Raw genomic sequence first — 27,580 nt, 5'->3', positions numbered from 1 at the left:
AATGAATTAAATGTAAAGAATAATTTAATGAAAAGGCACAGCAAACATATATTTTAAATTATCAATTTAGATTTCACACACAGGAAAGAATCCAAGATAATCTTTTTACTTGCTTTTCATAATTATTCTTTCACTCGAATTTTTGCTCCAAACGTGTTCACTTATTTCAATTCAAATGGCTTAAGTGTTTTTTCAAATAGTAATGTATGGAGCAAAAACCATATGTTCTGCTAGTGACTTTCTGTTTATCCGGCATTCCGAACGTCTGAAATCATCTGTCCAGGGACTCCAGGGCAAAGATAAAACTAGAGGTAAAAATCCAGTCAAGAGCGAGGATGACAACACGACCGTTCCTATTCGGAGTCCGGACTCGTTAATTTCTCTGATTTCTCACAATCCCTTTTCTCCGCTCCCATATTCGAATTTCTTTCATTCGAAACTCCAGGGACAAATCCAAGTTACCCTGTCTGGCGTTCTAGGCAAGTGCCGTTCAAAGGAAATATAGGGACTTTCCTCTGAACCGGAGCTCGCACGCTCGCCGTAGACACTGGTTTTCTGGTCGTGGCGACGTGCTCGCAGCTCCGGTTCAGTAATCACGGCAATCACGGTAGGTCGCGATGCGCGTTTCCGACTGACGAGAGTGTGACGAGCAGTCGGGCGGGCCAGCCAAGCCAAGTCGTTCTCTTTCGTGCGCGAGACTCTCTCCGCGATAATTACCCTATAACCGAGACGGTGGTGGCCGCCGTCGTGCTGCACGCACGCACGCACAAGTGCTGCGGGGTTGAGGGTCGCCGGAGGGTGGTCGCGTGGGCAAGCGTCGCGCCGTCGCGACGCGTCGCGACGCGGCGACAGTGACAGCTCCGGTGGAGCACCTGAAGAGAGGGTGTGGGCCTCGCGCGACGCGGACGATCACGCAGCGGGACCTTAGGTAAGGTCGTAAGAGGACGGATCCGGCACACACGCTCGCGCCGCGCCGCGCCGCGCCGGGGAGGTTCTCGCCCGGCATCCTGGCGAGGAATTAATTCCCTCGGGACTCTTGCTCTCTTTTTCAGCTTCTCTGCTTCCCCCCGCGAAACCGACCGTTATTACTCGTCGTCTGTCGTCTCGCATCGCACGATCGCATGCAATGCGATCTCATCCTCGCGGAAATGCGCGTGTGACGCTCGCGCGAAGATTCGGGCTCTGAAATTTTATCATTGTTCCCATTCGGATACATTTATCACGTTGTACCGAAAAAAAAGGATCTGACTTTGATTCCACGCGCGAGAAAAGAAATAGGAGCGGACCGTATCGTCCCCGATCCTCCTCCTTTGAGTCATTTCGACGAAACGCCAGCCAGCCGGAATTCCGGAAATTCCTGCGACTCCGAAAAACCGGAGTTATCTTGCACACGAAGTATGTGCTCGCTCGTAAACAGACTGCCGTAAGTCTGGAATCCTGTTCCTTCTTTCATAATTATTTGCAATCGTATACGTCTCTAATATGCGTATCTATAAAAAAAGGGGAGAAAGATGAGTGAAAAAGTGTCAGGTTAGCCTGTTTAATTTAAATTTATACCTTAAACTTGGAAACGTTTAGAGAAAATCTGATTTTTGAAAAACGAGACTGTCGTTAAAAATAAGAAAAATCTTTCTTTCAAATATCTCTGAAGTTTTATAAGTAGAAACGTTATACAGGGTGTCAAAGTTGTAGAAAGAAGAAAAAAAAAGAAAGTTTTGAACATCTGGAAGACGGTTGAAGATATTTCATTCAAATTTGGTATGCGTACTTGTGGTACTAAGAATCATTTTCCAGTACCGGTGAAACATTTTTGGATCCACCAAGGGCGTACGTATGGATAAGTTTATATTTTGAAAACAAAACAGTTTAGGACATATGTTTATTCGACCTTTTCTTTCTATAGCCACGGAATATCCCTTTCAATTTTTTTGTACTTACTTAGGAAACACCCTGTATATACGTTTCCAAAGTCAAACGTTCTAGAATCGAAACAGAATTTAGACGAATTTATGCGTAGCTGCATAAAATAAACGTGAAAAGAAATCAATTAAATATCACTAATGCGAATAAGATAAGATGAAACAAAAGTAGAATCAAATAATAAATACGAATTTAAATAATAACGAGAGAATTTGCGTAACGAAATCCTCGCAATTAAATGTCAATTAGGTATTCAATTAATTATTACTTAATGCAGAGTAATATATAAAGAGACTGTAAACTGCGGACATATTAAGATAATTAATCTTACGTAATTAACTCAAAAGTGAAAAGCAAAAAAAGCAAGCGAGCTCTGTAGCAACTCAAGTTTAAACTAAAAAATACCATATTGCGTTCTATCTATTCTGTGTAATTGATCGATTTATATTTTTTTAAGCGTCTGTGAAAACAACCTGTTTGATTGGGTCTTTATTCTAAAAGCTGTATTTTAAAAAGCGTCTAAACCAGTAACAATTGTTTATAACATTACAACAATAATAATTTGTCACACATCCAAATGATACGAACAAACTCATCATAAAAAAAAAACAAAAGAAATCCCGTGAGCTTTACCGAATGCATTTAGAAGTTTTATGAATTTTAAAATTTTATTATCAGTAAATAAATACAGAAAATATAGATAATAGAATATCAGTATGACGCATTTCATTCGTTTGCTGATTTGGAAACGTTCTGTACACGCGATTGTGCTAAGAAGTGTGTCGAGAAGGAATTCTATCTGTCATCACAGCAGGTCCCGAAGATTGCTTATATCATTAATTGCTGTGCGATCCGTCGCTTAAAGAGCTCGCCTGTTTCCCTTGTTTTTTCACTTCTGCGTTAATTACGTAATATTAATTCTCTTAATATGCCCATAGTTTGCGTTCTCTTTATATAACAATCTGCATTAGGTAATAATTAATTGCATATCTAATTGACAGTTAATTGCTAGAATTTCGTTACGCGATTCTCTCGTTATTATTTCAATTATAGTATTTACTATTTAACTGTACTTTTGTTCTGTTATTTATTCGCGCGTTAGCAATATCGATTTGTTTGTCGGTCTTTAGTAAAGTACTTTGAACGATGATGCTTTTGATTATAGCGTCGTAAATAGCGATATAACGCTGACCACGTAATTTGACTCTATCGCTATCATTATGAATTTTATTATCATTGCCAGTATCGTAATTCTTGCAAACGCATTTATTTATGCGGGCATGAATTTATATGCGGGGCCGGCATATACACACTCGCCCCGAAAATACTCATTTATAAAAGCCGTCGCGTCGACACGAGCGATGCGGCCCGCGATTATCGTTATCGATACGATCGAGTAGATTTTCTCTTCCTCTGAAAGAGAGCACGCTAACGTAGGGGGAGATGGGGAACTGGGGAGATATACGTTTACCCCGTTATCAGGCGAGACATCATCAATGTAGTTGCATCCACAATTGTGTGGTTTCTGACCCGATGTATCGAAAATCGAACGTATACGTATACAGCTCGACAGGCCGCCTCGTCTATCGCGCCGATCGATATTCTCCGCTTTTCACCGTCGCTTTTCACCACGCGACGTTATAATTGCACGCGCCGACGACGGACGGAAGATGCGCATCGACGCGTTCGCTCCCAGAATCGGCGATACTCACGCGACTCTCGTCGACCGTCGGGCGTCGACGAAACGCCGCCCGGTGAACGCCCGAGTAAAAAAGGCCCCGAGCGCGCGCTGACGTTGACAAATACCGTCGTGATAAGCTCTCTTCTTTTTCGGAGAAACGCAAAGAAAGCGATAGATGCACTTCTGGGAATTTTAACCCGCATTTCATTTTCTCCCACGACTTAAATGCCTTATTTCTCTCTTTTAACACGGTAAGAGAAATAAATAATGACAGATATACATGATTGATTGATGGAAATAAAACATCATTATGAGTCGTTAAATTTGATATGCAACGTTGTATTAAATCGAAGAAATGTAAAGATAGCTTTAAAATTATTTTTGTGAAAGAAACATGAAGATTACGTCGCGGATCGTTATTATGAGGTGATTTTATCATTACATAAGCCATTACATAAAACTTTAGATCATTACTATGTCGCTATAAACGAAGCAATAAAATTATGAAGTATTGTTTCGTATTTTTCCAATTAATTTTTTATTCCTTTAACTTATCGTTTTTACGGCGCATTTTAACATTTCATTATAATACTTTATACTTTTTATATACTTTTAATAATACTTTTTCCTCTTTAATTTATAAATTTTATATTTCTCCACATAATTTATAAATTCTGTATTTCTGCATCTGTGAATATATTCATCGCGTATCTTTCTCTTCTGTGTCATTATATCTTTATTTATATCTCTAATTAAAAGAGAGGATGCGACGCACGGATGGCATATTTGCAGCGTGATGAATGTATATCTTGTATATGCAAGGGCCAAATATAAATATGAATCGCGCTTTTCTTTTCGCCGCTCATTATCATGAGTTGCATCGCCGCGTTCGTCCTTGACGCTATCGATGATCAATAGTCGTATTGCCAAAGATATAGCGATTAAATGAAGCATTTAATGCGATTTCCACAATACGTAAACACGACGCCGCATCCCAGCCAACTCTACTTATCGATTTTATTCTACTCAATAAATGCGTTTATTATACGCTATGAATGAGAGATGCAACAGTTTGTCGTGCCGCAAATTAGTTGCTCTTGTAATTAATTGCCGAGTTTTATTTGCGTAACTGCATTTTGAAATAAAAAAAAAAATATGGAAAATATACCGCGCTAGCATTTGTATCATATTTACTGTACTAATAAAAAAGCTAATAGCAACATTAATTACAATACAGTAAAATTTATGATAAATTATTTGTTTAATTTACAGTAATGATTTCTAAAATTACCATCTATGTACTTTTATATGTATAATATTCTTAAAATCAGATAATTTATTTATATATCCATATATTTTTAACGAATAATCTCGTAAACTTTTATCTTTACATTTATTCATTAGCGTTATGTTTTACGAGATGTTTTTCCAATTTACTGTTGCCGTGCATTTTTTTTCCACCGTTAAAAATTCCAACTGGAGGCTACAGACGGGGAAGGGGAGCGGTCGAAGTTCACGCGGCGACTCTCTCGGATCGATATTTGTATTCTGCGAAGTCGCGAGAGCCTTAACTTAATCTGGGATAGTTTAATCACGCAGAATTATACGCTAACTTCGTTAAGCGTCCCTCGTCCCTGTCGATGTGGTCGCCTCTTCGAGGCAACGTTTAAAAAAATTTAGCTCATTAAACACAGATCAAATCTCCTTGAAACTCGAGTCGGTTTATTCGCCACGCGATATCGGAAATTTTCTTCGATTATTAGATTGTCATGTAAAACGTTGATTTTGTATTAACGGCTTTCGGGGAAACTTTTTTGAAACTTCGACAGTTTATGGACAGCAAATCGATAATTATTGAATTTAATTATTTTTAATTGTACGTCAAACACACGAGCGAGGAAATCGAGTGTATATGAAGTATTAATTCAATTATTATTTTATATATACGATTCTCCGAGCACAGAACTTCTGTTGAGGATACTTGGAAGTCGTTGTAAAACTATTGGGAACAACAGTGCTTACCTGCTAACCTTGACGAGACATTTGATAGTTACCAATTACATATTTATATACGCACTCGGATATAAGCAGCAAACGGGGATTCACTGTTATCATTTTCGAATCGACGACCAGAGAGTCAATCATCGAAGATAACTATTGATAAAATCTATTAGTAGATAAATTTATCTTTATTGATATTGGTAGAAATGTATTTCTATATATCAATTTCCTGTGTCAATTTTTATTAATAAAATTGTTTTCTGAAAAGAGAATTAAGTTTATTGACATTACATTGTAGTTAAATATTATAGAATTTAAACAAATTTTTGATTATATATCTATATATATAAAACAAAGTCGGGTTAGTTACACCATTTATGGGTCCGTTCCGTTTCACGCATATGCGCGCATTTATCTATAGCATACGTAACGTTTACTATAGACAATGCGCGCATCATGCGTGAAACGGAACGGACCCTATAACTCAAGAACGGCTGGACAGATTTTGAAAGTGTTGTATATGAAATAGGGGTAGAATTTCCCGGGGAGTGCTATAGGCTGTATAGTTTTTTGTTACCGATATTCTGGAAACCGGTTTTTCTAATTTCTTTAATTTTTCAGGAAATAGGGAGGGAGAGGGGGGAGAGAGAGAGAGAGAGAGAGGGAGAAAGAGACGAAATTTTCCAGCGAGGGAGAGAGGGAGGGAGAGGGAGAGGGAGAGGGAGAGGGAGAAGGAGAGGGAGCAGGAGAAAGAGGGCGGGAGGGAGGGAGGGAGGGAGGTTAGGCGGTACGAAGTTCGCCGGGTCAGCTAGTATTATAATATAAAATATTACTATAATAAAATTCTTTCCATAATAATATTTAATCATTAAATTAACACAGTTTTCCAATACACACAATGTCTAATAAATTAAACAAATTATATTCATAATAATAAATGTTATCAATTATAGACTGAATAAGATTTTATAACTATTTAATAAATCTGAGAGAAAATATATAAGTAAAAAAAAACCCCGCCCATTGTATAAGGGGTTTTGGGCTCTATGAACACTTAACTTCTATATGCATTTGTAGAGGAGGTTGGTAGAAATAATAATACCATAGTCTCACAGGTCAAAAACATGAGAAAGTATATTTTCTGGAGCGTGAATTTAGCACATTACCATATGTAATATTAGCTATAATTGGCACTAAAAGCTTTACACTATTTAACTCAAATATTATATTACTAACTTTATAAAAAATAATATATTTTTTATCGTTTAGACTTCCTTGCTCTCAGGAAACTTTTCTGTGGTGACGGCGGTAACGAACAAACTTATTGGCTAAGTCAATTCTGCGGCCGGTTTACTTTTGGCTGAAAGAAAAAAAAACACTCAAACGCAAGAATCAAGCTACATCGGAGCATATTGAAGATATTTTCATATTATTTTCTGACAATTATAACGGTGAAGATAATAATGAATATAGGTATTAACTGTATTAAGACTGGTAATTGAACCGGTTATATAACCGCCTACCGTCCCAGAATCTAAACTTATTTTTCTAATAATGTATACAACAATACCTACAAAATGGCATATGATTCAATGTTGTGCGCCAATGGCTCATTTTGGGCGAGGTTCTTTAAGTCGCTTTTTACTTTTTCATAAATTTTGAAAGGTTTCCCGATATTTCGTTGCTTTGTAATTTTGAAGTGACAAATTGCAAAATAATAGGATATGCGTATATTCTACTACAGCGTAGCTTTATCACTTATTGTATACCATCCCATCAAAAGCTCGCGCGACGCAGAAGCTTGCAACATGGCCCGCACACGCAATATGTCCGATAATAGCTAATAAATTGTGTAATATAGCGGCTCGTTTATCAGCCCTCACGTGTGCGAAAATTTCCTGCAGAATTTCCCGTCGACTACAGAATTTCCCATTTATACTACCGGGAAAATCCGAGAAGAAATATCGAGCATTAATATACAGTTAGAAGGAAACATTTTCTTCACCAATTTTAAACCTATGTAGCGGATATTGAAATTAATTAAAAGTTTACTTAGTCTGATATTGTAAGGAATCGTTCTATAAAAATCATAAAAATCTTTTCACCACGTTAACGATAGGGGAGACCGGGGCTCGTTGGCACCGTTTTCACAATTTCGGCATTTGAGTTTTTAAACAACTAATTTTCACGATTAAACAGTACTAATATGATATCTCCATTATCTCCACTGGCTCGATTCCATGCCATATTCAAAGTCACAATGATAAATGCCAATTACAATAAGACGTGTTCCGAAAGTAAGGAATAACAAACCTGATCATAAACAATACAACAGAAACAGATCCGAACTTTATCACTTATTATACCGCCTCAATGACACGATCGTATATCGCGGGCAAATTCTCCGTATCCTTCTGGAGGTTTACAGTGTATTTATTCTTTTTAATGAAAAACATTTCAAAAATCTCTCTTTTTCTGAAATGTCTCTCACTATACAGGATTTTCGGATTTTGCCAATCAAAATCGTGGTTTTGAGTGAGACGGTGTTTAGTTACAACCGAATGATTATCTACGTGTTTTTTTACATCGCTCCGATGTTTTTTTATGCGAGTCTCTAGGTGTCTCTTTGTTTGTCCGACGTAACAAGAGTCACAATTAACACAATCTAACTTATATACAATATTAGTCTGCCTGTATAAGGTTGTAATTTGTCCTTTCCTTTCTTAATTACACAATTTAGCTTCCTCGGAATCGTTAAAAGTGTTTTAAATTTGACACCTTTCACAGCACTTTCCCTCATTGTACGCTCAATATTTGCACTAAGGCCTTCGACATACGGTATCGTTACACCTCCCCTTTCTTGCAAGTCTGCACTCCAGTTAATCGGATTATTCAATTTTTTTGTTAGCTCGTCTCGACGGACATTAATGTATTTATTGACAACATCAATCGGAAAACAGTTGTTTAAAAGTATTTTTTTAACTGTTGAAATGTTATTAGAGTGAAACCGATTATCTGAGAGTAAAATCGCCCTATCCACTAAATTCCTTATAATGTTAATTTTATATTTAAACGGGTGATTCGAGAAATAATTGATGTAGCGTCCCGAGAACGCGTCACTCAAAACCACGATTTTGATTGGCAAAATCCGAAAATCCTGTATAGTGAGAAACATTTCAGAAAAAGTGAGATTTCTGAAATGTTTTTCATTAAAAAGAATAAATACACTGTAAACCTCCAGAAGAATACGGAGAATTTGCCCGCGATATACGATCGTGTCATTGAGGCGCGGTATAATAAGTGATAGAGTTCGGATCTGTTTCTGTTGTATTGTTTATGATCTAGTTTGTTATTCCTTACTTTCGGAACACGTCTTATTGTAATTGGCATTTATCATTGTGACTTTGAATATGGCATGGAATCGAGCCAGTGGAGAAGATGGACAGTCATTTTCTCTCCGGAATTTGCTTGGCGGCTCTCAGAAACTTGTTATTTTGTTCTTTTGACGCACTTAATATGCGTAAGTTCTCACGATGTACTTGCGATATGTTTTCCACTTTTTCATAATTTATATCTGACATACTTATATGGACATTTTATTCGTTCTAGCGTGGCGTTCGCATGATGTGGTTTGAGCGCAACGTCTCGCGACGAATGATATTGTTGCGTAATTTTGTATAATCTCACTTGAGAAGGACCCAATCAGGGTCGAAACGTTGTGAGACGAATAAATAAAAATTGGCCAGTTGGGTCGCTTAATCTCGATTATTATTTTTATCTACGCACTGGCGGATCCAATAATTTATTCCATTGTTTTTATTTTATAATGATCGAATAGCAAAATGCTGTTACAGAAAAACAATTGTAAATTATTTTAGATGTAGCTTTCTTCAATGTAAAAATATTAATATAAATCTAGCTGCTATCTACAGCATTGTAGGTAGCAAATCACATGCTCACACAGGTCTCACGCGCGCGGCAAGAAGTCAAGCTATAAGCATGCCTTCATATGAGCCAACATACCCCATCCCTACATGCGTTTGATTTCAGTCGTTTTATTACAATAAATTACTGTTGTTTCTCAAAATGACATGTCGTATAGTAACAGAAACTTTTCTTTTAACTAATAATACGTCACTTTGATTTACTTTTCAAGCTGAAGAGCATTAATACGATATTTTGAAAGGCTCGAAAAACTTGCCACTTCTTGAATTAGGGTTTTCTCTTTTTTTATTGTAATACTTTTTTGATTTATATAAAATTTTTGGAAAAGTACCTATATCATAAAAGAGATATTTTATGATAACTTTTCCATTATTTCTTTCGCTATAAATAGATAAACGGAACAATTGTAAAGCAAAACGAAGAATGAGTTATTGTGTCAAAATTAAAATTTAAAATAAACGGAACACGGTCCATGTTATTGACAAACAGAACATGCAGGATAAACTTTTTGTTGAGCAATTAGTGCCTCGCGTAAATAAGTTATTTCCGGCGGGATCAAGACCTGCCGAACATTTTGAGGTACGAAAACCAAACGTTCGTATCGTTCGCTTCGCGTTTATAGTCACATACAGGGTGTCAAAAAGTCGCAGCGCCAATTTTTTTGACTAATTTTAATAATGCTAAAATTAATTTTGTCTCCGTGAAGATTCATTTAGATTCTTTCCATTCCGACTATTTTAAATGTTTCCTTTATTTTCTTAATTTAGAAACGTTTAATATATTATCATATTAAATAGCGATTTATCAGATTCATTTAAGGAAGAATCGATCGTACGTTGGAATTAAAGGATTTTATTGTAGTGTGTGTCTCGACGCGCCCTGAATAATGGAAACAGTATAACGTAGCTTCTGAATAATCCAGTTTTCCCCGGTCAGATTCAGACGAGCTACACACGGCGCGAATCCTGGTGTATACACGGGCCACCCTGTGTATACAGAATAATGACGTCAACGGCGATTGAATAGTATGATTCCCGGTAGTTTCGCGCCGGTTATAGAATCACTGTAACAGGTATAAGTGCGCGCTAAACTACAGGCGACTTAGAATGCAACGCCATCGTTCGTATAATATTATATACGCCTCCATGTCGTTTATTTGCCATCAAAAGCGCAATCAGGCTCCGAAATCGCGATGAAAGCTCGTTAAACAATATAACGGATTATCTGCGAAACGAAAAGAATAATTGGGCCCCGTATCCGTAAACTGACTGACACTCTCGTCTCGACGTGAGAGCTTCGCGACGGGAAAAAACGGGAGGGCAATGATTGCGTCTGACGTGCAATGTGCAGCGCAATATGCACTGAATGAATTAATCTGTGCTCTTTTTAGCCTTCATTTCAACCCTCTTAAAACCGAATTAAACGCAAAGGGAATTGAACGCGATTGAAATGGGCAGAGTGAAACGTTTGCGAATTGAATAACTTTCTCTGCGAATTTCGATTTATTTTCCAATTACTTGGCAAAATGAGAAAAATAAATTGAAATTATCAAATAAATATTAATAAAATATCTTATGCAAATATACTATATTTACTGGGTATAAAATATTTAACTTCAGTTAATTAATCTTACTTTATTATTTGGTATCTCATAACATCGCCGAATAAACAGCCACTTTATTAAAATAAATGAAGTTTACCGATTGGTTTGTGTTTCTGGGCGTAATTGGTTTTTTCACGATTGTTTGATTTATGGAGGATCGCGATAACGACCGCGAGAATGCCTGCTCAGACATTTATATACCAGACCGCAGATAACCATGCGAATGACGTCAAATGAATCGTAAGCTTCCGTCCGTTGACCCAGGATGCAAAATTTGCCCTGAATCGTTCAAAAGGATTATTCGGTCAGAATTCGCGGACATCAATTGACGAATGGGGATTCCAAATGAGAGGATGAAAGACTGACATTTTGCGTTATCTCATTCCTTCTTTGATATTTAAAATATTCAGCGTACTATATAAATGTTATTCCAATATTTTAGCTTGATTTATATTTGATGTTTAATAAAACTTTAATTATTTGATGTAATAATATTTCATGTTTCCGCGTGGAATAAGCGAGTCTCAAAATAGATGAAATTTGTCCCGCGCCTAATCTTCATGTTATCTTCATGATACGTAGTTGGAGACGCTGATTATGGCGCGCAGATTGATAAAGAAACATATATTTTCGGTGCTCCGAGATAACATTTGGCATAATGACGTCAAATATATGTACGCAAGTTCCCTATTCCTTTCCGCTGACCCGTTTCATCGACATTAGATATCCAGCACGATCTTATATTCTCGCATACTTTCGATTATATATGGCGTTACAGAAAAACAACGTTCTCCGTCTCTTTCTCAGTTAAATATTCGCCAAAATATACAACAAATTAAATAATAAAATATTTTTTAAATATTTTTTTGTATATAATATATATTAAAATATTATAAAGGAAAGAGAAAAAGGAAAGAAAGAAATATTTTCTTAATTAATTAATCAAATATAATAAGTCGTTTCTTAAAAAAATAAATAAACACTTGATAGAGAATACTTAAACAAAAATAATAATAGAAATTAAGAATAATTTCTTAAATAAATATAGAAAAGAATAAAATATAAAATCCACCACACTAGGTATTCTTCTAATAAATGACAAATCCTACATAGCAAAATAGTTTTGAGCAGCCAGCAAATTAAATAGAAGTAAATATCTCATGAAATTCACCTTTCTCTGCCTTAATGAATGTAGTAGTATCGATTTTCTCTCAAAGAAAATTTGATCAGTAATTTAATGGGAAAATTGTTAAGACTGGAATTAAGCTTGAGAAGTGTAAATTGGTAATACGAGCTCACTTTTCAATTAATTGAAAGTAAACTTTATTTAAGAGCAAACTTTTTTTTAATACCTTGATACTTTCGGGAAATGTAAAAATTGATGTCTGTCTGCACGGTAAACAAAGCAAAATCCAATCTAAATTTTCAAAAAATTTTATAAAAGCTATTTTCTAGAATATTTCCCTCTTTCTCTTTCTCTCTCTCGTGTTTTATTTGAATAGCACGCGGTATAAAGTATAAATCCATCTCGTATTACAATTGGCCACTCGGTGTATCTATCTGTAACCGATACCGGCACGCGGTGTGTGTAAATCCCGTGAGTACAAATTATTGTACGAGCATTATCGTATTAAGTATTATACGAGCGCCGATTGAAATTGACATCTATTTGCTGGAGCAGTTCAGTGCAAGCTCGGCGTTGTCCCGAAGTGCTCCGCCATCTTTCACCGCGCTCGCATTTCGACGTAATTTCAATTCAGAGCGACCAGTTTACCACAGCAGCGAAATAAAGAAGAATGTAAATTTGTGCACACAAAGTTGTGGATCCGTGAAATGCAATATACGCTATTTTTCCAGAAAGACACATCGGATTAACGTTGTTTTGCAGAACTTAGTTTGTGCACAATAAACCGTTAAACGTGAAATTTATGATAAGAAGGACGAAAAATTATAAAAGTTTTGTGCTATATATATAACAATTATATAATATAATTAAATTAAGTTACAAATAATTTAAATTAATTAAAGATTAAATTCTGATTATATTAAGTGTTAAAGATACGGTATAATTTTTATAATTACTCTAAATAAGCTGATAATTAAACAAAAGTACCTGCATTAATGAGAGAATTAGGGGAGAATATGATAGAGCAGGTAAATTTAGAATTAATAGTCAAACTCTCTAACAAAAGAAAAATAAAATTTTACAATTCTATAATTTTATGATATTAAAGAGATAATTCCAAAATATGTGATTTTACAATTATTAATAAATTGTTTTGTTAATGACTTCTTAGCAAATAATTTCTGTCGGCAGTGGGAGAGCTCGGAATCGGACTTCTCGGACACTGAGGACTCAAATGAGTTAGGGGCCAACGTGGGCCCCGAGATCACCACGATGGACACTATAGACAGTGTCAGCAAACGAGCCACACGTGTCTTCAAGAAGTCCAGTCTCAATGGCAAGATCACGGTTTATCTTGGCAAGAGAGATTTCGTCGATCACATCACACATGTCGATCCTATTGGCACGTATTTATCATAATTAGTCCACGCGTTTTCAAACAAGAACAATGCATAGATTCTTAATTTATGTATATTATGTCACATGTATACATATATCATAATATCATAGCATCATAATATCATAGTATCATAATATTATAGTATCATAACATCATAATATCATAATATTACAATATCATAATATCATAGTATCATAATATAACGATTTTATGCAATTAAGCATTTTCTTAGGAATTTCATGTTAAAAGATATTTTTATAATTTTATAGACGGGGTTGTCTTGATCGATCCTGACTACATAAAGGATAGAAAAGTGTTCGGTCACGTTCTCGCGGCATTCAAGTACGGCAGGGAGGACCTGGACGTTCTCGGGCTGACTTTTCGTAAGGATCTCTATCTAGCGGCAGAGCAGATTTATCCAGTGCTGCAAGGATCGCAGCCTCCCAGGGAGCTGACGCGATTGCAGGAGAGATTGATCAAGAAGTTGGGCAGTAATGCATACCCCTTTTACTTCGAGTTACCACCCCACTGCCCCGCTTCGGTTACCCTGCAACCGGCACCAGGTGACACCGGCAAACCCTGCGGTGTCGACTACGAACTGAAAGCGTTCGTAGGTGAAACGCAAGATGATAAACCGCACAAACGGTACGAATCTTAATATACAAAATTAAAGAAATTATTCTTTCAAATAGAAGAAACTTTTTTTCACTTTAGAGTAAAATAAATCTCTATTAAAGAGAGATACATCAAAGATACTTTTTTTCTTAATATCTCAACTCTTGTTTTAATATAAATATTAATATTTTGATTACTAAAACAACAAATTAGTCTGGTCTTAATTATTTTATCGTAATTAAGTGTTGAAACTGATTCAACTCGTAGGAGCTGCGTGAGGCTGGCGATCAGGAAAATTATGTACGCGCCGTCGAAGCAGGGCGAGCAGCCCTCAGTGGAAGTCAGCAAAGAGTTTATGATGTCTCCGAACAAGCTGCATCTAGAAGCCTCCCTCGATAAGGAGCTCTATCATCACGGCGAAAACATAGCTGTGAACGTGCATATAGCGAACAATAGCAACCGGACTGTGAAAAAGATAAAAGTGTCGGTTAGGCAGTTCGCGGATATCTGCCTGTTCTCCACGGCGCAATACAAGTGCACCGTCGCCGAGGCCGAGAGCGAGTGAGTATTCTTTAGTTAATTACCATGCATTCATTATCAAGAATTGAAGATATCGCACCCTGGATAATATCTAAAAAAAAACGCCAAAAAATTTGTAATAAATCGGGGTAATGTGATTTAAAAAGCTGTTTTGACGAAAAAACCAATCGTGAATTTCATGAAAGTTAAATTTTCGTTATAAATGCCTTTTTAGCTTTAATTTCTGTGTGTGTGTGTAACTCTTAAAGATTTTAAATAAATATTTTATTTAATTTTTTTTAGGAAATAGAGAAAATAATTGTTTAACATACAAAATTCTTTAATTTATAAGTTACGAAGATTCTCAAAAACCGCTTTTTAATTGCCATCATATAAATAGTCTTAGTTGGAAATTAACGTTTTTTAATTCAGTAAGCTAATTTAAAACTGTTTATAATTCAGGCAATAAATTTAGCGTTTTTAACGATCCATACTCTAAGCATCTATTTGCGAAGCATCGTTAGATATATATCTATAAGATTTCGAGACTCGGCGGGTCTCTGACGATGGTGACCAGCTTGAATTGCGTCAAAGTTTTTTTAGCATACAGTGGGGCGAGGGGGGGGGGGGAGCGCGATAACATGCAATAAACAAGACTGTGACGAGCAGGAAAATAAAATTATTGCACTGGCAGTATAGGGGTAGCGCCAGGATTCACCCTGAGTAAGGTGTTTTCTCTAAGGCCGACGCTTGCCGAGAACAAAGACAAGCGGGGTCTTGCTCTAGACGGTCAGCTTAAACACGAGGACACCAATCTCGCGTCTAGTACAATGTGAGTGCGAGATTAAAGAGCTCGCTGTTTCCCTCATTACTCTCTCACCTTTTCTGCCGGGTACTAAGGAAGAAAAAAAAGAAATGACGGAGGCTGGAAGCCGAATACGGTTCGCCGATTACGATCGTTACGATATCTCATGGCGAATGTCCGGATTTTATAGGAACTCATCGTGTTCAAGTGCCATAAAAGACGAAGCGTAGTAAGAGTGTGCTATCAAATTGCTTTTTAGAATAGCTTTACAATGTTATTGAGAGAGACAAAATTTGCTGAGATACTAGACTAGATCGTTTTAACAGCTTTCAAATTAGATTACATTAATCTCAATAGTCTTTCAGATATTATAACATAAAAAAGTCGTTACTATAACTAAAATATGCAAAAAATCGAGTCTTTAAACACATAAAGTAATATGATTTAAAAATCAATCAATTTGCTTATAAAAGAATAAAATAAAGAATTAAATTTGGTTGAATTCTTTTTTATTCAAGATATCAACTACTTTGCTTTTCGTTAATAAAATAAGTTGATCTTAATAAGAAAAATTACGAAATTGATAAGAAATATTAAAGGACAAGACCGTCACCAGCCTCCTTGTTCATTCTCTTTTTTTTATTAATGCAAAAAAGTAAAAAATGGAATGGCAGCATTTTCTTGGTGATTTTGTGCTGGGGATTTTTAACGCGGTGGCCTGTAATCACGTATGGATCTCGATCGGTGGTGGTCTCATTTCTTCTGCAAAGCTCCCTCTCTCTCTCTCTCTCTCTCTCTCTCTCTCTCTCTCTCTCTCTCTCTCTCTCTATACACATTATTCCTTCTTTCTCTCCCCCCTTTCCCATATTAAATATATTTCTAGATTCTGTTTTCTTTCCGTGTACTAAAATATATTTTACGAATTCTAAAAGTAAATTTTTCTGCATTAATATGTAACCGTAAATGTCTCACACCCTACGTAACCCTTTCATTAAGCACTAAGGTATTGTGAAGCCCTCGTCCTGTTCTCGTCTTTCGCAATCGTAGTCTGTATCACAGCGTGAGGCACAAACTGATATATCGTACTATCACGAGGTTTATGAGTTTTACAAAAAACATAATTTGTTTACGTGTCATACTGCCGTATTTTAATTAAATATTTTAATTAAATCATAATATGCTCGGTAGAAAATTGAAATTCTGCGAAACTTCTCTCGGCTTAGATGCGCAGGAGTATTATAATATGATAGTTATCACTGAATTAAAATAACAAATCATAATCAAATATTGATTAATATCTTGATCTTTATTATTTGTTATTTTTATTTAGTGATAACCATTATATTATAATACTTCTGATGATAATCAAGATATCGATTCATATCTTGATTAGCATCAAACAATTTTTATGTATTTAAAGATAACAAATTTATTTGGAAAGTGTTTATATTTATCTAGAAAATTTATTTGGAAATTGTATCTAAATGCGTTTTTTGCTCCTTTAATACACCACGCATAAATTAATATTGAATATTAAAAATGTTAAAGAGAAGTTTATGGATGAATATCTTGTCAAAAGTGCGCGTATCGCGATACGTTTCGCGAATTGATCGATGCGAGATCTCGGCCCGCAAGTAGGTATAGCAGCACGTTAACACTCATGCTGGTTGTGTGTTCAAATGTCAGGGAGGGATGCCCGGTGGGCCCGGGTTTCACGCTGAGCAAGGTGTTCACCTTGACACCCCTTCTGGCCAACAACAAAGATAAATGGGGCCTCGCCCTCGACGGCCAACTCAAACACGAGGACACCAATTTGGCGTCCAGCACCCTGTAAGGACGCGATGCCTGAAATTGAGCCTGCGACACATATGCAGACACATGTCTAGACATTGATACGTCGTACCGTTTCGGTCGCGCATTTAGCGCCGCGAAGGATAATGTCCAAAAATTATGAAAGTTTGACTCCGGAGCTTGACATATATATAGTGTTTCCTAAACTTTCAACAGCTTGACAGACGCGTAGTAGTTGAACGACAGAGATCTCTACTATTGAATATTTAAACACGTGTTATAGGGGAGACCGGGCCTCGTTGGCACCGTTTTCACAATTTTGGCATTTGAGTTTTTAAACAACTAATTTTCATTATTAAACAGTACTAATATAATATATAGAGAGAACCTTTCTTTACATTTTCATGCCAAGAACGCTCCTGTATACTGTATAGTTTCTTTGTAATAAGTGAAATACGAACATGCTGCATTGTAGACAATTTGCCCCGATAGTAGGGTAAGTTGGCTATGCGACAAAGGTCCATGTTAAATTAATGAAAACGTAATAGAAACACAAAACGGGTAACAGATATGTACTTCTTGATAAAGATTGTATCTTTTAAAGTTATTTTATAATGATCGAATAGCAAAATGCTGTTACAGAAAAACAATATTGTAAATTATTTTAGATGTAGCTTTCTTCAATATAAAAATACTAATATAAATATATATCTAGTTTCTATCAGCATTGTAGGTTGTAGGTAGCAAATCACATGCTCACTGGCGGATCCAATAATTTATTCCATTGTTTTTATTTTATAGTGATCGAATAGCAAAATGCTGTTACAGAAAAACAATTGTAAATTATTTTAGATGTAGCTTTCTTCAATGTAAAAATATTAATATAAATATATATCTAGCTGCTATCTACAGCATTGTAGGTAGCAAATCACATGCTCACACAGGTCTCACGCGCGCGGCAAGAAGTCAAGCTATAAGCATGCCTTCATATGAGCCAACATACCCCATCCCTACATGCGTTTGATTTCAGTCGTTTTCTTACAATAAATTACTGTTGTTTCTCAAAATGACATGTCGTATAGTAACAGAAACTTTTCTTTTAACTAATAATACGTCACTTTGATTTACTTTTCAAGCTGAAGAGCATTAATACGATATTTTGAAAGGCTCGAAAAACTTGCCACTTCTTGAATTAGAGTTTTCTCTTTTTCTATTGTAATACTTTTTTGATTTATATAAAATTTTTGGGAAAGTACCTATATCATAAAAGAGATATTTTATGATAACTTTTCCATTATTTCTTTCGCTATAAATACATAAACGGAATGCATTAACAATTTTCCTCTTGTGCCAACGAGTTCCGGTCTCCCTTACATATATTTATTTAATAAAAGAGGGAAATAAAAAAATAGAAAGTTTTGTAGGAATATAATTTTTGTATTGAGGTATACTATATGAACTTTGCTATTGGAATAAGAGAAAATTTCTACAACTCGTAAGAATTTCGTAAATATGTATGGGAAAATTTTGATAGGTATATAATTTAAAAAAATATATATATAGATATTTAATAAATAAATTTAATAAAATATTTCTAAAAAAAATTCAAGAAAATTTTTGTAATATTAGAATATCATTTAGACACATATGATTATAAATTATTATAAAAACTATTTTAAGAATTTCTTCAAGTATATAATAATTAATTATCCACGAAGTTAAACATAAACAGAAATTATTTAAATGGAAAAGTTGTGTTTGAGAAACACTGAAATTCAACACGGGCGGGAAAATTTTCCAAACGAGCGCTAAATGCGGGGGTGAGAATGCGGACGGCGTATTTTTTACACACGTGTCGTTTACGCACGCAACGCGCAGCTGAATACGCCTTTGGGAATTTCTCATTTTCCTGCGCAACGCTTTCCACACAACGGCCGGAAAATACATGTTGGCTGCCTGCAACGAAGCTTTTCTCAACGATCGATCGATCGAGATGGCGAGCGACTGGCTCAATCATTGTCGAACGACGTGTAATTTCTGTTTTTGTGAGATTTGCACTCAAACTCACTTGGGAATCGTTCCTCCCGCGCATCCTGAATTTCTTAGGCCCGGATCCATGGACGTCCATAAACGGAAGAGATTTTGAGATCAATAGCTTTCCAGCCTAGGATTTTTTAATATTAAAAGATCTTAAAATTCGACGAATCTTGAAATCCATGGATTCTGAGATCCGATTTTAATTCTTTCGATACCATCTTCATGACGTTTTCTGACATTGACAAGGTTCTAAAATTAAATCTGAATTATGATTTTAATATTTAATATTGGCATACAACATCTCAAAGAATAAATCTGATTATTTTTCTGACAAAACACGTAACATTGACAGATTTAGCACGTTTTATCTTTTGGCATTACGTAAAACTAAACTCGGCGACCTGAATACATAACTAATTGTTTTGCAATAGTAAGAAACCTTTGTCTTCTCTGTTATCTTCTTTTTGCCCCGAATAAAACTTTTTGAACTTTCGCTCGGCCATATATTTTCCAATGGTACCGGAAGGATTAAGAAATTGCGATCCAAGAGATTTAGGATGTAAGATACCCCTAAAGCAAAAAAGTTTAAACCGAAATCCCATCCTCCTGCTTGTGCTCGTAAAAATATGGCATCGCCACCGCATTGTGCCTGCATGGACAAATTAGAAATTGTTCATTTTTTGCTGCGAAACTGTAGTATGAATAGCTTGACTAAAAGATATGTACGTGATTACTGCTTTATATAAATGTTTAAATAAATAGTACTGTAAATGTATAAATTGCCGCTTGTTTCTATCTATTTGCGACTAATCGAGTTAATTTACAATTTTTTTCCTGTGTTGCTTTCTATCGTTGTGCATGACGCCATTACACACAATTAATTTTGCATGAGCTTTCATGTAGCGTTTACATTAATTGTTTATAATGCGTTATAATGACAACAGTAAATATAATTCGCAGTGTGGTTGACCCGGCGCAGCGTGAAAACCTCGGCATAATTGTCCAGTACAAAGTTAAAGTCAAACTGTGCCTCGGTGCTCTAGGAGGGTAAGTGCCATTAGTCATTACCTATTTAACACGTTGACTATTAACTCTCGCCACTCATTACCTGGGGTCGTTTTTTATCTTATGCAGCACTTAAAAATAGCAATATTTTTTGTTTTATCGAAGATAACGATTCTGAATAGTTATTTTTATAGAAATATATTTATATTTTTTGTTACTTTTTTTTTGAATCAATAAAAATAGTTTCATATATTTTATTGAAAAAATTTCTTTTCATTACTTATAATACCAACTATTAATACCAACCTAAGATTTAAATTTCAAAATTCTTCTAAGAATTTTTAGAATAACAAATTTAACACTTTTATTTAATATTACTATTATATTCTCTCTGATCAATAGAGAATTAGTCGCGGAACTGCCCTTCATTCTGATGCATCCTAAACCGGAAGAAGAGGAACCAGTGCCGTCCACAGCTCGACCAAGCCCTACGCACAAAACTGAAAGCGGGGAAGTCCCACTTGACACAAACCTTATCCAATTGGATGCGTGAGTAACTTAAAACAATTTCGAAAAAAGTACATTTTTTGAAAAAATTATGAATTTGTGATTAGTAAATCGATAAAACCTTATTTGAAGTTTTACGAATGATTATAAATATATTTTCTAAAAGTCGGAGAGTAAAATATCACTCAAAACGTGTGAAAATTGAGCCTGTGCACTTCGAGTGATTCGCCATTCTCAGAAAGAGTAAAATTGCGCTCTACAAGTTGGAGTGAAATCGCACTACATTTGAGTGAAAGGGCACTCTTTTTGAGTGCAATAGATCAATGTCTATAGGAGTGAATTATGTCGCACTCTTCTATACAATTTTGAGTGGAAAATTGTCAGTTAGAGTCATTTATCAGTTGATTTTTAATGAATCGTTATTCACTATAGCTTTGGAGTGAGATCGTATTACTCCGGTAGAGTAGCCGCTTTAAAAATTTGAGTGAAAAATTCATTCTTACCTTATGAGTGCTTGTATTTACATACTCAAATTAAAGTGGAAACCTTCTTTTTTGGAGTAACTATCGCAATCACTTTAATATATTACCTAGTGGCAAAACTATGAGATTTAGAGAGTATATAATGCAGTTTTCTTCTGACTATTTTCTGATTTATCTACTCTCAGGGAGGCAGATGGCGACGACGATATAATCTTCGAGGATTTCGCTCGTTTGAGGCTGAAAGGCGAAACAGAAGCTTGACCGTGTTCCGCCGACACCTTGACACGTATCGATCAAGTGACTTTGACGCCACCATGCCGCACGCAAGACGGAAGTTGCACAATTTCGCCAATGATGCCAATAGTAGCTATGTCGCAGCAACAAACTTAAACGACATTAGTGTTCAACGACGTTATTGCTGTTTATTGCTGCGATATATCATTGCTACCCTTAAACGCAAAGTGTCGATAACGATGTTCCACCGTTTTGGCACATTAAAATTTACTACAGTAGTTTAATGAAAAAGATAAAAGAGTAACAGTTATTAAAAAGAAAAAAGTATATAAGGGAGAAATTTTTCGAGCTGTTCACATTTTTTGTGCAATTTTAGATTTTTGCGTAATATAAAAAAAAAAACGTAAATTGGAAATCGAGAAACTTCTTCTTCAACAATTGTCATTTTTGCACTGCAAATTCAAGTGTGTCATTTTAGCCGAAGCTAACACATTTTAAGTAACTCTTTTTACACATTTCTTGCCAGTTTAAATTTTAAATCACGTCATTTAACACAATTGAACGCATTAACTTTTAATTTAATACGATTAAACGTATTAAATGACGTAATTTAACATAAAGAAACACGTAAAAAGAGCTTCTGTCTATAATGTGTCATTTTTAGACGTTTATGCGTGCAGTAAAAATAACACGCTTGGATTTGCAATGTATTGATTGTCGCGAAAGTAATGAAAAATACATATAGGAAGTTGAAGTTTCTCAAGAACAAACAGTTTTCTTGTTTGTTTTTAAACTAGCCTACATACATATTATATTTATGAAACAATTAACAAATGAAATAACTAAATAATTAATTAAGCCATTTTTGTGGCACATGCTCTTTATTTAATCAAGATGATAATTTTGATTTGTGAGAAAGCGGCGGATTTTGTAATTAACATTCACGAATTTTTCATTAACACCGTCGCCATTTTTACGCTCTGGATCAGAAGACTGATTTTAGGAAGAACATCCAAGAATCTAGCCAATGATGTATTTATCGTTAAATTTTTAACAATAAAAGAAAAATCTATTGCAGATGAAATCTACAAAATTCGGTATCTTCTTTTTCAAAAATTACAATTTTAAAGTTGGTATCAATTCAATTATTTAATCAATTATATAAATCACAGATTAATTCAGAAAATATTATTTAATTACCACATAAATCAATTAAATCTATTAATTGAAATTATTTCACAATTAATTAAATACAGGATTTATATACATAAATCCGAGAATGAAATTCTTTAGATTTATAAGTCATTATTGCGATTCTTTAAACATGGCCAGTACACTGTTTTTTAAGTTACACTAGCGCACAGGATATTATCAATTTTATTTTAACAATGCAGAGTAAATATATATGTTAGTGCACATTGCAAAGATTGTTTGCGTAAATGGGATGATCAGCGCTTTCTTGCTCCTCGTATAAATTTCGCAGAATTAAAATCTAATTTATGTTGTCAACATAAATAAAGAATAATTAATCGTAAAACCATGTAGGATAAAAAAAGCTACTTTATATTTATTGCGCTTCTTCGGCATGGAAAACTACAATAGTTAATTTCCGACACAACGAGAGAAATATTTTATATAAAGAGTATAACTCTAGAAAACCCATTTAGAAGAGTTTAATGCAATAATTTAATTATATTTGATGCACGAAACAAGATATACGAAAATATGCAGAAAAAAAAGGAAAGTCGGAGTTTCGAAATGCAGATGTCAATTCATAGATGTATTTATGAATAATTTGTAGAACTTGGTAATATTGTATAAGATTTGTAATATTAATCTGATTCATGTCCCGTTTCCAATTTTACAATCAATTATTAAGTTAAGACGACGAGCACTGTTTATTCGGGAATATCGACTCCGATTGCACATTTTCAAGACTGTTCGAAAATTCGATTTTTGCATCTTGCAATGAAATATATAAACGCATAATCTCGGCTCGCTCGTATTTAAAATAATTAGCAGTTTGATATTGATTGCCTAATTAAACGTCGAACGTCGGACACAAAGATTTTGGCTGTAAGATTAAGTTAGGAAAATCATCAGATAAACTTTGTCATCCAAAAGTAAAGTTATCGCGGTGATTGTTACGATGATAGTGTTACACATGGTTACATCTCTACTTTTGTATAAAAATTTTAGAAAAAAATCTTTTCTAAATTTTAGAAGTTTCTTTTAATATTGTTAGTACGATAGTACGATATATTTTCTTGCCTTTATGATATTCTACTTTTTTTACTATTTATGAAATTTTAATAATCAAGAATACAAAGAAAAATTATATTTTAAAATGTAAACTTAAATTATATGAAACATCTCAAAGTTTAATCACAAATTTTCTTTAAACGAAAGATTTACAATTGAATATTAATTTTAAATTACAACAAAATGAAGTCAACAATGAACGGTTCACGTTGGCAACGAAGATAAATTGATAGTGAACATAAATTGACGTTAATTAAAATGGTGAAAGTTGCAAAATCACAAAAGCTGCAAACAAAATTGTACACGTATGCGTGCGTGCGTATGTGTGTGAGTATGTATACATGTAGGAGGCAAAGAAAAAAATAGTATTTTTTATCACTTTAGCATTTACGAACTGTCTGTATCTAGACGAAATAATCAAGTATGTGGTCTACGCTTTTTTTTGCACGTTTAATGTTAAACGAGCGATGAAAATGCGGCCGTATTTCCTCATACCAAAGCCAATATCTCCGTTTCCTAAAAGAAAATGCTTCTCGAGAAAGGTATTAATAGTACATATGTATAAAATTCGCGAAAATAAAAAAGTCTATTTAAATCTGTAATCTAAACTTAAAGAGATTTTCGAAATAAATACATTCTTTGTATAAAAAATTTATTAGTACTTGACAAATTATTAATTTCTTTTACACAGATATAAATTTAACAAAAATATTATTAAAATACAAATTGTATTAAAAGTTCATATATATTATATTATATTATTTAAAATATATAATATATCTTCTGTATATTTTTTTTAGTTAATCTTATACGGTAACTTTTAATTATTAACTGTCCAACTATAACTGTTTGTTTAAAAATCTCTTAATTTTTTGAACTAAAAAAAATAAAAAAAAAATAGGAACATTTTCGTAAACGTGCATGTTCAACGAACGTAGTTATTTAATTAAGGGACGAACTTTTGCGATTGATGCGGCGAATGTCGAATGTCGACACTTGAATTATCGTTTTAACCGATACGTATGAGTGTGCATATGTGCAGGCTTATAATACTGAGAGTATATTTTATATTCGCCCGCGGGCGCGTGCATATTTTTTATATGATCGCAAGCGGTAGATCGTTAACAGTTTTTATTGTGATTGTTGGAATCACAAGAGAGAATTACACCGCACACAAAACCGAGAGAGATAAATAAAGTCAATAAAAGATGCCGTCTCTATAATTCTAATATTGAGATTGTTTTCTTGTAATACAAGGAGACCATATCGCATACAGAGTGTCACAGAAGAACGCAAACTTTATCAACTTAACCGTAACACAAAGTCTGATCTCATTATTTTCCGTGCAAATTTAAATTGTAATTATTTTTTCATTATGTACGTAAGTTGCATATTTGATGTTGTAATTAATTACATGTAATTGATATGAAACATTTAACTTAATACTTTATCGACAAGAGAAAATTCTAAAATTTCAACTTTAAGAGTTACAGTTTTTAACGCAACATTTTTTGGGACCTCTGTATTTAACGAATCACTGCGAAAAAAAAGGCAAACGATTACGCTTCTTTGATATAACGCATTTTGCACCTGGAAACTCACATTTCTCTCATTTATATCCCAGTTTAAATAGAAATTGTATTTCTGTGTGAACAGGAAGTTGTTGTGATTGAGCCGTGTAACGTAATGCGGATATGCATTGTCAGAATGATTGTATCATGCGATATAGGACAGTAATTAATTAATTACACTGCCCAGATAGCCAAGCGTGATAGAGCATATTGAGCAAACTAATGCATTGCATGTGTTTTCATATATTTGCTGTAAATTTGCTGACATCGAAATAGAACACATTACAAATACTGCTACATGACTGCTTATACATGCAATCAGTTGACGCAATTTCAAGAGCAATTGGTTCGCAATACTGATACGTTATCGTTATGTTGTCTGCAACATGTCGTGCTATCACAAATCCCTCACAAATTGATGCTGTTACGTTGCAATCAATTTGCTGTTAATAGAAATATAATTCATATGAGTTCAACCCGACAAGCATAATGCTGTCTCACCTTGTCCCGAGTTTGTCAAAATTAGTTGCTTAATTTGTTGGCAACATGGCAGCAAACTCACAGCATTTGGCTATCTGGGTGAACATAAATGGCATAAGTTAGAGACAAAGTTAGAGACAAAGGAAAGAAGAACAAATAAAAAAGGAAGTGTTATGGTTCTTTGCAGCTGTTACACGTGTAAATCATAAGAGAAGAGAGAGAGAAAAAGCCATTATTGCTAACTTGTACATTGTACTAGGGTTGACTTATTTATTGAAGCCGCGTGTTGTTAGTTAGCAAACAAAGTCGTGTACGTTCATGATCGTTCGTCGTTCACTCGTGAATAATCCGTTTTGTATGTAAAAAAGATTACAAGAGAATTAATGAAAAAAAAGAGACAGAGAAAAAAGGAATAAAGACGCGAGAGTGCGAGAGTGCGTGTATGTAAAGTAAATGGCATGGAGTAAATATATATATATATATATATATATATATATATATATATATATATATATGTGTATATATATATGTATGATGCATAATATATTGTATATGTAAAAATCGTGTATTCTCGTATTGTAATTAGCTGTAATAATTTAATAAATCCTGTATATCGAAACTGTATAAGTCCCACATGGTCTTTTTAACATTTATTACTCTGAATTTCATATTACTCTTTTTAATCTATAAAATTTCTTTCATACATATTTTAATAGTTTATTACAAAAATATTTACTTGCAATAATTGTAGTTATAGTTTAATAACTACCATATTTTATTAAGATCTATAATGTAATTATTTAGTAATAAGACAACACAATATTAGAACATTTTTGCAAAGTTTTTCAACTTTCCCAGATGACTTTATACTATAAATATACATGCAAGATAGGTATCGCGATACTTGTTGCTCAAGCTTTCGGAAGTTGGAAAAGTTTCTTAATTGGCGAAATAACGTGCAATTAACGAAGCAGCTTTGTCTAATACGGAAGTTCTCTTCCTTGGCGAAATTAAATGCACGTCTTGTTAACGCAAAAGCGTTCTTCTCTTTAAGACGCTGAGATTCTTCAGAATTAGCAATATGTTGTTTGCATTTAAAAATTTTTATTTATAAATGTAAATAATATGCAAGAAAATTAATACACATACACGAACATTTTAAATTAATTTTAATAAACAATACATATAATTAAAAAATTTATAAGGAATATTTTTTAGCAAATTTAATGCTAATGCGTTAAATAGAATAAATCACTTTTACTTCGCCAGTCAAATAATAAACAACAATGGAAATATTAATCGACTCTATACTTGCCATTATAATCACCAAGACAACGTATTGTCTTGGCGATTATAATGGCCAGTAGAGTCGATTAATATTTCCATTGTTGTTAATACGTTAACGTAAATTAACTGGTAATACTAAATTGCAGGTATAGTAATATTATGACATAATAAATAATTCTGAAGCAATTTAAGCAACTATCACAATTTTAACTTCGAAACAAACTCGAACACGAAGAAAAGATATTCGAACCTCTGCCGCGCGGTTTCCAAAGTAATTTGCTAACCGCGGAGAGGGAGAAGGGTTTTGGAT

General features: G+C 34.4%; 1 protein-coding gene across 6 annotated transcripts; it reads left to right on the top strand.

Annotated features, from left to right (window-relative positions):
• Positions 1-390: 390 nt before the first annotated feature.
• Positions 391-26,212, top strand: Krz (beta-arrestin protein kurtz). 6 transcript variants are annotated; one of them, XM_077424644.1, is made up of 9 exons: positions 391-607; positions 13,468-13,678; positions 13,945-14,320; positions 14,558-14,851; positions 15,504-15,641; positions 17,301-17,444; positions 20,403-20,489; positions 20,850-20,996; positions 21,622-26,212. In XM_077424644.1, exons 2-9 carry the CDS (start codon positions 13,549-13,551, stop codon positions 21,695-21,697), a joined length of 1,392 nt encoding a protein of 463 aa, XP_077280770.1. In that variant the 5' UTR covers positions 391-607; positions 13,468-13,548; the 3' UTR covers positions 21,698-26,212. The 6 variants fall into 6 exon arrangements, with proteins under 6 accessions (XP_077280770.1, XP_077280769.1, XP_077280768.1 ...); XM_077424643.1 differs by lacking the exon at positions 391-607 and adding an exon at positions 614-928; XM_077424642.1 differs by lacking the exon at positions 391-607 and adding an exon at positions 12,779-13,304.
• Positions 26,213-27,580: the final 1,368 nt, after the last annotated feature.

The sequence above is a fragment of the Temnothorax americanus genome, unplaced genomic scaffold, assembly GCF_048541705.1.
Source record: "Temnothorax americanus isolate GAGA-0224 unplaced genomic scaffold, ASM4854170v1 Scaffold88, whole genome shotgun sequence".
Lineage (NCBI taxonomy): Eukaryota > Metazoa > Arthropoda > Insecta > Hymenoptera > Formicidae > Temnothorax > Temnothorax americanus.
Note: the sequence above shows the minus strand (reverse complement) of the source record. Positions and strands in the feature narration are given on the sequence as shown.